Source organism: Mus caroli, chromosome 17 (genome assembly GCF_900094665.2).
Source record: "Mus caroli chromosome 17, CAROLI_EIJ_v1.1, whole genome shotgun sequence".
Lineage (NCBI taxonomy): Eukaryota > Metazoa > Chordata > Mammalia > Rodentia > Muridae > Mus > Mus caroli.
The window spans coordinates 82,887,902-82,900,193 of NC_034586.1; the positions used below are offsets into that span (position 1 = coordinate 82,887,902).

Here is a 12,292-nt window from a genome sequence, read left to right on the forward strand (position 1 = left end):
AAACATTAGTGTCCCTTTCACAGTCCTTTCTCCTTAGAGCTCATCAAACACTACTTTGGGGGAGGGAGGGCTTTTCTTTGTCTCCCATCTGCTCTAACACACACACACACACACACACAAATGAAAGAAAAAAGTACACAAAATCCTGCACCTTCTTTCTGATTTTTTAAAATCATGTGATCCAGCCCATTCAACAATGCTTTGTCTAGTCTCTACTTGTTCACTCACGTTTTCCTACACGCGGAGGTGTCACAAGCCAGAGACTGCCTGCTTGCTGCACACCACGCTGGGTGGCACAGGTTCAGATGGGCACTCCCAAGTCGCTTTTGTCATGAAAGGCATCCAAGATCAGGGGCCTGTAGTTCCAGGAAGGCTGGGTGAGCTGCTGGCCCGCCGCGCTGCCCGGCTTGATGCAGCAGACTCTGCGGTGAGGTGGTGGGGCTGCTGGCCCGCCGCGCTGCCCGGCTTGATGCAGCAGACTCTGCGGTGAGGTGGTGGGCGAGGGAGGGGAGTCTGGGGCAAAGCGCAGGACTCTTATATCACAGGAAGAGCTGGGTTAGCGCGGTGAGGGACTCACAGTTCACAGAGGCAGTTCACAGGAGCTGGCTTAGAACCCTGCTGTGGGTTTCCCTGAAGCCCCGCAGAGCCCTGAGCCGCAAGCTCAGAGAGGTACACAGCTCTGGAGGGAGCTGGGGCGGATGAGGTATCTCTTCCAGGTTCTTCCGGCTGGGATTTGGAAACGAAGGTCGCCCTCTGCGACTGCCAGCACTGTTATGCGCTCTTCTTTTTTCCATCTTGCTTTTATGAGGCAGTGTCTCACAGAGTAGCTGTAGCTGGCCCGGAACTCGATTATTTAGACTAGGCTAGCCTGGGACTTGCAGAGATCTGATGCTGCTATTGGGAATAAAGGGGTGTCACTACCATGACCTCCCCACTCTACTTGCTTGCTTCCTTTCTTCTTTTGACAGGGCCTCACCATGATCTCACTATGTAGAGTAGGGTGGCATCAGATCTGCCTGCCTCTTCCTCACTGTTACCAGTTTAGCTTGAAGTTCCATCCACCGCTGCATATACAGAACACCCTCAGCCCATGTTGTGGCTGCAGGATGCCCCTTTTTATGGACGTATGGAATTTTAATTAGCCACCATTGACCCTCTCAGGGTTTTTTGTTTTTGTTTTTGTTTTGTTTTGTTAGCATACCTGCTGCTGGGTGAGGAATTGCCAGTAGGTTGTTTTACACACATGCAAAGGCATCTATCTGTAGGGTGTTGCCAAGTAATCCCTTCTCGAAGTTGCTTTAGCTCCGTGTTCCATCAGCTCTCCACTGCAGTTGGAAAGCTGTGCTTTTAAAGGCAAATTCTCAGGATGTTAATTTTAAAAATCCTGAGGTTGACAACACTGGATCTGATGACGCTTCCTTGGGGCAAACCCTCGTGGGACTGACTGTGTGGCTGCGATTCAGGTTGAGGGCCGCTTGGTGTTGTTAGGAAGGGAGATTCCTCAAAGGAATTCAGATAGTGCCCCAGGACTGAGCAAAGGCAGCGATTCTCAGAAACAGAGAGTAGTGTGGCAGCTGAAAGAACTGTGAAAAGCTGGGACAGAGCAGATGCTCCTAGACACACGACAGGAACTGACATAGCTCCCCAGTCTATCCGCTTCCTCTCAGGAAAGCTGGGAGAGCTGACTCACCTCACAGGTATTTATTAGGCCTGTCCATTCAGTAGTTCTTCTCCCGGGTGATGGGGCAGGCAGTGAGCATAGCCTCGTGAGACTGTTGGACTTTAAGCTCTGCATGCCAGATACTTGGCTCCCCTGTGGTGTGTGTGTGTGTGTGTGTCTGTCTGTCTGTCTGTCTGCCATAGGTAGCAGAAATGTGGTAGTAACAAAACTGGGATTTCGTTGTTATAGGGGGAGCACAATCAAGTCATCTAAAGCTACTTGCCAGGCAATGAGGCATGCAGTCAGCCCTTTATGTGAGAGAATTGAAAATGACGCAGGAAACAGTACATGCCACATTCACTCTTTGGTTTCTAGGTTGTCCTGAGCAACATTAAAGTCCTTTAAGAGGAGGCAAATTGATTACACAATCTCACAAACTAGGAGACTGTGAAACGGTCGATGAAGCCCTCACAATACGGTTCTCCTCTTCCGTGGTTTGAGTGGGTGGGTGCTTTTTGTTTTTCAATGGGTTCTTGCTCTGTCACCCGGACTGAGTTAGAACTCTCTTCCGTCCTCAGAGACGATTTAAGTTTATGGAGAATGCACCCTTTATCGTCTCAGACTTGAGCCATTCGTGTGCTGGGCAGGGATGGTTCGGGGCTCAGGATATCTACAGTGCATGTTCAAGGAGTCAGGAATCCTTGTCCTGTTTTTTCCAGATGACTTTGTGAAATTGCTGCTAGCGGAGGCCCTCCTGGAGCAGTGTCTGAAGGATAACCACGACAAAATAAAAAACTCCATCCCTTTGCTGGAGAAGACCGACCACAGGCTGAATGAAGCCAAGGACCACCTGAGCAGCCTCCTCAACAATGGGAAACTGCCGGTGAGCCTTCAGATTGTCTTACCCAGAGGTCAGGGCAGAGCGGGGATCTCTAGGCAGCAGGTGGATTCTTGTGTATCCCAAGTAGCTCCAGTGGATGTGGAGAAGAGGCGGGAAAGGCAGTCCCAAGGCGCCTCCTCCTTTTATCAGAATCCTACAATCTGAGTGATTCCTGAAGTCCCAGCTAGCTCAGCTCTGTGGAGATCAGTGATGTGAAGCCGCTGCCCTAGCTTCTGCTATCCACTGGGTTCCAGAACTGCAGCATCTCATTAAGGCTTCCTAGGTACTTTTTAGCCCCACGTCTGAGACCTGGGAGAGGCAACCACATAGCCAAATTGGTTCCACTTGTTGTGGTGTCTCAGGCTCTTGAGATGCCCAAAGAACTGGAGTTGGGAATAAAATAATGACCAAGGAATTTGGGCCGGTGGAAGGACAGCTTCTAGGGGTTTCGCTATCAGAGTCAGACGTTCTCGTCTGTTATTTCCTACTGGGCCTCTTTGTGAGAGTGCAAGGACATGAGGCAGAGACTGGGTAAGTGGCTAAAGATCTACTTAGCAGGGTGATCGTTATCCTAAGCCTGGGAATTCTTGCAGGCACCCTTCTACTTGGCCAGGATGTGTGATCCTGACTGGTTAGGACGACAGACCAAGAAGACTTAAAATTCAGACTTTTAATGTTGCCAAGTGAAGACATTAGAGAAATCACAGTATAGTAGTGGAACGATACGGTTAATCGTTGCTCCATAAGAGAGAAAGATACCGTCCCGGTAGTGTTTGGCTGCTCTGTTGTAAACCGTCATTAGTCCACAGGGATCTGCCAACAGCAACACCCACTCTTTATGGCCTGAGTGTGTCCCTCCGAGTCTTGGTGCCCTTTCACCCATGAACACAGTCATAATCGCTGCCCGTGGCCTGTATTTATCTTGCTTCTCTCTCGGGCAGTTCAGAGCTGTGTTCTAGACTTTGCCCTATTAATGCCCTTAGCCTCCCTGGGACAGGAGGCAGGGGACGGGTGTTATTATCTCTACTTCACCACAAGGAAGATGGGGCTGACTGGGGGGGACATGAGCCTGTAGCTTGGGACCTCTCCATGGGAAGGCAAAGACACAGCTGCGGAGCTCTGTGGGCTGGATCCTGTTGGGGATGTGTTACCCCGAATCCTGGCTGGGGAAACTAACAAATGGCCTTTTAAAAATCAGCCTTTGAGAACTAAAGGTAGTCAGAACGGAATAGGCGTGTAGGTATTGCAAGGCATTGTGGGAACGTCACAGAAGGGAACTTCTGGAACTGGGGAGGGTCTGAGTGACTAGATGGCAGTCTGGGCAGGCACAGGGAAAGGTTCTGAGTGAGCATAGACAATAAAGGATAGGAATTCACCAGTCCCAGAGATTTCATGGGAATGGAGAACGGAAGGTTATCTTCTATGGGGCCTGGCTTTGTCTCTCCCTTTCTCTCATACTTGGCCCCTTAGAGAGACAATGGTGATGAGCATGGAGGAGGGTCTCCTGGGACCACAGATACCCTGACCTGCCTACCCACTGCAGACTGGGCCTCTCCGGCCAGTGGGAGAGGTTGGGGTTGAAAACAGGACTATGTCCAGGAGCTTTATAGTCTGGCTGGTGCCCTTGTTCCAAGGTCAATAGCCAGAGCATGGCCTAATAGGCAGGTTGTGCACTAGGCTGTAGTAAGTGCTGCTCAGAGATGGAAGATCTCAGAGTAGACCCCCATCTAACGCTAAAGTTCAGGGCTCCTGCCTAACCAGCTCACTCAGCCTCTCTGTCGGTGGTACTGGGTGATTTGGCAGTGAGCCGCATGCCTTGCCAGGGTAGCCCTGCCAGAGCAGCGGAGCACCTAAGGAGGCTGTGAGAGTCCTCTGAGTGGTGGAGACACTGAGAGGGCGGGGTTTGGATTAGGTATTATGGGTCTCCCAGGCTGCTAAGATGAGGATGGTGGCCCAGCAGGCCATCACCTCCTGTCCCATGCTGCTGATGTGGCTGCTTCCCCTTCCAAAAAAAACCTGCTGCAGGGTGTGGGTGACAGCTTCAGCACACTCATGAGCTCTTCCTAAAGCCTTTCACCTCATTTCTCTAACTTCACTTAGTACACACACACACATAAACACACACACATACTCTATAAATTTGGGGCTCCATAAAATTTGGCTCATTCCCTGCCGCCAAGTATTCAGATTAAGTGCTGAGTTTCTGAGGAGTCAGCCTGGATCGGAGCCTTGTAGGGGCTTCAGGAGAGAGAAGACAGGGCTCAACTCTAGAGCTGCCTGAAGTGAAGACAGGAAGCAATTAGGGGTCATCTAAGCTGTGGGAGGCAGTGTAGCAAGGCATCCTGGAAGACTTCCTGGAGGAGGAGAAAGAGTTTTGAACAGAGTCTTGGGGCACACCGTGGCTCGTAGCTCAGCAGGAGAGGTGTAGAAGCTTTGGAGTGGGAATGTGCTAACACATTTTTGTCTTCTCAGCCACAGTACATGTGTGAAGCCATGCTGATCCTGGGCAAGCTGCACTATGTGGAGGGCTCGTACCGGGACGCCGTCAGCATGTATGCACGGGCCGGGATTGATGACATATCCGTGGAGAACAAGCCCCTGTATCAGATGCGGTTGCTGTCGGAGGCCTTTGTCATCAAAGGTAGTTGTGCACGCCTCTTTGGGCTCCCATGCTGCCCCACTGGCCCACTCTGATCTCTGGCATCTGGAGCAGGCAGCAGCATACTTGGTGTAGTGAAAGCCATGTGGGGTGAGTGGGGGACTACAAGGCAGTGTCTAGATGTAAACCCCAGGCCATTGGCTACACAATGCTGTTCTAGGAGGGCTGCTCCGGGCAGCCTAGTGCTCAAGGGACTGGTGGATTTGGGTTCTCACCTGGGCTTTGCTGACAACTAGCCACCACACTGGATGCCCTCTTTCCCTTTCTTGGCTGCAATTGACCTAAAGGGAGGTTGTGATACCAACCCTTCCAGGGTTCTCATGACCAGCTGAGTTGCATAACCAGACCAAGAAAACCTTAAAGGGTGTGCCAGTTCTTGTCGGGCCTGGTGTTTCCTTCTCCAGGTGCGGGGGCTCTGCTGTGAGCAGAGAGGGGCTGCTGAGACCCAAATAAGGACTTCCTGTCCTGGAGGAACGCTGTCCCCTCCCAGGCTGAAGAACACTTTTGAAGAAGGGTTGAGACCCAGAGAGAAAATGTGCCTTGCCCAAACTTACCCATTTGGAGCAAGAGCCAGAACCACCAGTCTGTGATGCTAACATAGGAAAATGTGTTTTCCCTCCCTGTCCCGACACAGATGCGTTCCTTTGTAGGCTTTGGGTCCTCATTAGAGTAACTGTGACATCTGTAGAGGACCTGGACTGTGGCTAAAGGGGACCTGAGGTCCCTGAGTCCTTTGCCTATCGAGTCCACTATTTTTAGGAAACCTACCAAGTTAGTTTCCCAGGACAGGTGGGCTGGAGGTACCTCTTCCTCTGATTGCACCTTGTGCCCCAGGCCAGTCTTGGGGAGCGATGATGTATATTGGTGTTCAGATATTTGGGGTTTCGTGGGAACCACTTCAGCTGTGGACATCCCGAACTGAATATTCTCCCTTGGGGCTCCTTCTCAGGCCTTTCTCCTACCAGCCTTGCTCAGTTCGTATGCTCTCTGTGTCCTGCTCTCTACTCTCTCCAGCATGCCTCCAGCTTCTTGGGGGAACCCAGTCCTGGTGGTCAGAGGTCCTGCCAGGGAGGTAAGGATCCGACATTGCTCGCATGGGCCGAATGGGCCACTTGGCTGCAGGCTGTGCTGGCTCCCCCACCCCTCGGTGGCTGCATGTGTCCTCTCCTGCCACTTGCCTGACTCCTCTGCTTGTCCTCCCTGTCCTGTTGCAGTGACCACACTTGTTGCTTGACATGCCGGGGTTTTGCCTGAGCCGGAGTGTGCTCGAGACCGTGCGCGTGGCCGTCAGTGTGTGCGTGCTGTGACCTAGCGAAGGCTGTGGGATCTCGTGGGTCCCTTCACCCGGAGGGCTCACAAAGAGATGGGAAGAAGGGCTGATTGTGGCTTCCTTTGAGAGCATGAAGGCAGTGACAGCAGGAGCCCGGAGATCACAGAGTAATGTCATAGCAGCCATCACATCCTCACGCCAAGTCAGGCGTGACTCACCTGGGTCCGAAGACCCCAGGTTACACGTGAGGAGCAGAGGTTGCAGTGGCTCCTGCCAGAGCTCACAGAGCGGGGGTTTTAACCTGGGCATCCTCTGGAGTAGCATTCAGGATTGTAGGCGGAAAGGCTTTACACCAAATCCTTGTGTTCTAGATCAGGAAACGGAGGTGGTGGGAGGGAAGCCGTTTACCCAGGACATCACGTATAGCATCCTCCACGTCCCAGGAGCCTGTCCATTTTGGCTCTTTCTGCTTCTGGGTGACCTCTGAATGAGCCAGCCTGGCCGAGTTCCAGCACTTCTGGCTGTCAGACTGTAGCTTTCTTTTTCTTTTTTCATTTTTGCACACGTGTGCATGTGTGTGTGTGTGTGTGTGTGCATGCGCATGTGTTATATGCATGTTTGGGTCCTCATGCATGTGTGTGCATGCATGTATGTGGGGCTCTGAAGTTAGTGTTGGGAAGAGTCCTCAGTTGCTCTTCTTCCATTCTCACCGCGGCAGGGTCTCTCAAACACACAGTTTGCCCTGAGGATGCTGTCTCTGCCTTCCGAGACTGAGAGTACAGCAGGCCGCCATTCCCACCCAGCACTTATGTGGGTTCTGGAGATCCCAACTGTGGTCTGTATGGTTGTACGGCAAGCCCTTTAACCCCTGAGCAGTCTCCTCAGCACCCCCTTTTTCAAGTGTGGGGTTCACTTGGTGCTAGCCTTTGCTAAGAGGGAGAGGACAGAGCTTCTGGGTTAGAGCTGGGCCTGAGCCAGCTAGCCTGGGAGACTTGAGGGGGGCCACATGTGAGCTGCTGTTCTCTTTCTGGGGTTCAGGACTGGCTTCTGGCCCCTCCATTCCCATCCTCAAAGACACAAAGGCATGCCCAATCATAGCTTCCCCCTTAGAGCAGAGGGACTTGGCTGTGGCCCTCAGGGCATCCTAGAAGAACAGAAGGTACACTCATTATCTGACTAGAGCTCTGTTCCCAGAGTGTCAGAGGTGCTGACTTTAAACCTCATTGGTCCCTTGAGACAGGGACCTTAGTTGTAGTAGTTTGGGTCTCTGTTGTCCAAAGAGCAGCATTTGACACATGTATGTCTCTATACCATGTCAGGGAATACTTGGCCGTCCAACTGCTCTAAGGGCAAAAAGAGGAATTCTCTATGTCAGCTTCATTCAGAAGCGGCAGAGGACTGGCAAAATGGCCCTCTTGTGTGATGGCATTCCAGTGGGTAAGGGCTCTTGCAGTCAAGCAAGATGTCTTAGTCACTGTTCAATTTCTGTGAGGAAACACCACGGCCAAGGCAATTCTTACAAAAGAAAGCGTTTAATTGAGGCTGGCTTACAGTTTCAGAGAATTAGTCCACGGTCCACGTGGCAGCAGGGTGTGGTGCTGGAGAAGTAGCTAAGAGCTACACATTTATCTGCACGCAGAGAGAGACTGGGCTCCTCATGGACTCTGAAACCTCAAAGCCTACTCCCAGTGACACACTTCCTCTGACAAGGCCACATTCCTGATCCTTCCAATCCTATAAAAGTTTCACTCACTGGCGACTGGGAATTTAAATGTATGAGCCTATGGGAGCTGTTCTTCAGCAGGCCACCATACCTGGTGACCTGAGTTAGTCCTTGGCACTCACATGGTGAGAGGCGAGAACTAACCTCTGACAGGTGTCCTCTGACTTTTATGCTGTGTGCACAGAAATGGACAGATGTAGAAAGAAACCCAAAACAATGGAGAAATACATTTGCTCCACTAAAGTAGAAGAAAATGCCTTCATGAAAAGACATTTCTGGGATTCTGTCCCTTGCTTTTCCTTGAGTCACTGTCCTAGCTGGTTCCTATCCTTCTTTCTGACTTTGAGCATGAACCCCCCAACATCGCATTTGAGCAGGCTAAGTGAGTCTCCCTGAGTTATTCAGAGTATAGCGCCTCTCCTCCACCAAGCTCACCCGGAGCCTATGTGGTGTGTTCACCCTATTCTGTCTACTCAGTGGGTTCCTTCCTCCTGGGGCCTGGCCTCTAGTGTTTGTTAAAGTCTCTGACCCGCATTCCACTAAGAAATATGATTTCTCAGCAGTTGATTGAGCAAGCACCTGTTAGGGATGAACAGCTAGGTCATTTCCCTTGTGTGACCAGTGGGCAAGTGAGCAGAGCCTGCCTGCTGTGGTTAAGGCTCCAGGGAAGCAGCATTCTAGAAGTTTCCAGAACTGGGGGTATGTGCTGCCTGGTGCCGTTGTTCCTTCCTGCCCAGTCTTAGTCGGTCTTTTTTTTTTTTTTTTTTTTTTTTGGTTTTTCGTTACAGGGTTTCTCTGTGTAGCCCTGGCTGTCCTGGCACTCACTTTGTAGACCAGGCTGGCCTCGAACTCAGAAATCCGCCCGCCTCTGCCTCCCAAGTGCTGGGATTAAAGGCGTGCACCACCACCGCCCGGCTAGTCGGTCTTAACAGTAGTGAAGTCTGCTGTCTCTAAAAGGCAGAAAATAGAAACCCACAAAGCAGGCAGGTCTGTAGCTTATGGCCATGGACTCTGCATGGCCATGGTGTTTTGGCCACTTGGCTGACCCCAGGCCTGTTTCATGGGAGACTCTGTCCTGGCTCTCAGCCTTTAGTTTGTGAAGAATGGGCGGCTGCTGTTGCTGGACAGCTCCCCTTCTAGTGTGAGCGGAACATCCCAGGTGTCCTATGGTCTATGTCCTAAGCGTCTATGGAAAGCCCTATCCATCTGGCCTGGTGATGCCCATTATGATGAACCACAACTAGACTGTTGGCTTGGGCAGGGGTGAGATTCCCTTGTCTGATCTTCTGGTCTCCTCAGAGGGAGATCAGGGTGCTGGTACCACAGTAGGTCAAAGGAATAGAGGGTAAAGCTCTGGGGCCAGGCTGCCATGGCTCTCTCAGGTCACACTCGGAACAGCATAGTCACCATATGAGCCCAGTCTTCTCTGACTCCAGCTTTGGGCTCATCCCCTTTGTTCAAGAGGTACCAGTGGGAGCCACCATGGGAGAGGGACTGCCTGACTGTAGAGCCTTTTCCAGTGAGCTAGGAAGGTGATCTGAACCTGGAATGGACCATTGGTAGCTACAAGCAAGGTGAGAGCCCAGGGAAGTGGGTGATGGCCATGTGGGGGAGGGGCAAGCTGTCCCACTGAGAGGGCCTTGGGAACAGAGAGCTGGCAGAGAGGCTCAGGTATCTTGGTTGGTGTCTTAGAGGTTTGAACGAGGGTTGCCCCACCATAGAGCATTCCATGGTCTGCTCCTCGTTTCAAAGGTCTAAGTCTGAGACCTCCATGGGCCCAGGGAACAAGCTGCCCTCTTTTCTGAGTGTCTAAGCCCTGAGGTTTTAACTAGCTCTAAGATACTTCAAGGCCTGTTCTCAGCATCCTGGGCCTGCAGTGGTTAGGTTGTTTGGCACTCTGTTCAAGCCTGCCCCATCCATTTTCCTGGTACCTCAGTGTGCTAATGCTGGAGGCCCCTTGAGCCTTCCAGACCTTAGCTGTTGCTTCCTAATTTGGGAATCACTGTTGCTCCGCTATGGTGGGATTGGGGATAGGGATGGGGGTCCCTCAGGACCAGCACTGCCCTGTGTTTCAGCCAGACTGGTTCCATTTCTCCTGCCCAGATTTAGGCAGGCCAGCTCATTAGCACTGAAGAAATGTGACCTTCGTCCACATGTAGTGAACTCTGGGGGAGGAGGGATACAGATTAAGCAGTTATGAGAGCTCTGGGGCCCCGAGCCAGCCCACTTCCTCCTCAAAGGACTTAGGTGTGCCGATGGTGGTTGTTTCTATTCACTTCCTGCTAGTGCAATCCTAAGATACCCTGTTCTCACTGGGGAGTCTATGGCTTCTTAAGCTGCTCCAGGACATGGTAGCATATCTGGTTTTATTTTTGCTGTGTTTTGCCCTGGTGTGACAGGAGTTGGGTGTTGGCGTTGGCTTCTTTCCCATGGTGTAGGTTGTCTGGCTTGTGGAGAAGGGATACCACTGCTTTTGCCCCAGGCGATGGGCCCCAGAGTAAGGGGCTGGCTTCCAGCTAGAGAGGGGGGACTGAGGAGGAGGCTGGGTGTGCTCACTGCCCGCTTACCTCGCATGCACTAAATGCCAACTGGGCTGAGAGACACCAAACAGGCTAAAGATGCTGCTTCTTCTGTCTGCGGCAGTGAAGGCAAGGTGGCCCCATCGGAGGGAGGAGACACCATGGCAGTGGCAACTCTTGTAAAGGACAACATTTAACTGGGGCTGGCTTACAGGTGCAGAGGTTCAGTCCATTAGCATCAAGGTGGCAGGCATGGCACAGGAGGAACTGAGAGTTCAACATCTTGTTCTGAAGGCGATCAGAAGACTGGCTTCCAGGCAGCTAGGACGAAGGCCTTAAAGCCCACGCCCACAGTGACACACTGCTTCCCACAAGGCTACATGTCCAAATAGTAGCACTCCCCAGGCCAAACACACTCAAAACACCACACCTGGTGACAAAAGTCTGCTGGCTCACACTGGCTGATCAAGGAGTAGAGAACTGGACAAGCATTGAGGCCAGGCAGCTATGCCTTCCTTTGTAACAGTTCGCCAACCTCCTGAGATGGCACCACCAACTAGTGGATATTTGAACACACGAGCCTGCATGGGACATTTCACATTTAACCCATAACACTCTCCTCAGAAGGAGTTGGGGTGTGGGCTATAGGTAGGGCTTGGGGAGTGCATTTGAGAAGTCAGCGTGCATACGTGGACCTCCCTCCAGCAGGCTGATAGCTCAGCCATTAGACACTCCAGTGGTAGGTGAGAGAAGAGCCTGGGGTTTGGAGAGCCTTGGTGGGTGCTGAGGGCAAAGGAAGACACACTGGAAGGTTGCGCTGAAGGCAGGGAAGGACTGGCATCTGCTCTCCATTCTGGGGTTTTTACCTCACGGGTCTTGAAATGAATCTGCTCTTCCCTGAGTTAGCACTCCTCACCCGTGAGGCTGGAGAGAAGCGTGCTTACTGGGCGGTCATTGTGAGCATCATAGCAACGCCTTTTATTAATGTTTGCTTTAGTTACGTGGCTTCATCACAAGTTAGGCTTTAGTAATCCCTCCCCACTTTTTGTTTGGGAAAATGAAGACTTCGGTCATTGTGGACATTTTGAGATATATCCTTCTAAGTCACTTTTTCTTACTACTTTATCTGGACTTTTGAAAAATAAAAGTAAGTCCATACACGATGCCGTGACTCCTGTCATAAACAGCTAATAACTCACAAGGCACAGTGGTGCTTACCTGCAATCCCAGATGCTGCAGAGGCCGAAGCAGGAGAACCACAGATTTGGTCATCACAGAGACCCTGTAGGAAAATTATTTCAAAAATATAAATAAATCTTTTTAAAAAATACTATTAGGGCTGGGAATGTAACTTGGTTGGTAAAATGCTTGTCTGTTATATACAAAGGCTTGGGCTTGCTCCCAGCACCATAGAAGACTGCATGGTGCACACGCTTGTGATTCCAGCACTTAGAAGTTGGAGCCAGGAGGACCAGAAGTTCATGGTCATCCCTGAAGCTAGCCTGGGCTACATGAGACCAAAAGACAATGTAAAGATTATGTTAACACACACACACACACACACACACACACACACCACAC

General features: G+C 51.4%; 1 protein-coding gene across 3 annotated transcripts in view; it reads left to right on the forward strand.

Moving 5' to 3' along the window:
• The window catches only part of Ttc7a (tetratricopeptide repeat domain 7A), a 101,810-nt gene that overhangs the window by 5,183 nt on the left and 84,335 nt on the right, over positions 1-12,292 (forward strand). For 2 of the 3 annotated variants that reach the window (XM_029471351.1, XM_021186046.2), the window contains exons 2-4: positions 2,380-2,543; positions 5,013-5,181; positions 6,149-6,271. In XM_029471351.1, coding sequence (XP_029327211.1) covers positions 2,380-2,543; positions 5,013-5,181; positions 6,149-6,271 — 456 coding nt within the window. The remainder of the gene's footprint in view (positions 1-2,379; positions 2,544-5,012; positions 5,182-6,148; positions 6,272-12,292) is intronic. The other variant, XM_021186047.2, reaches the window with a different exon arrangement.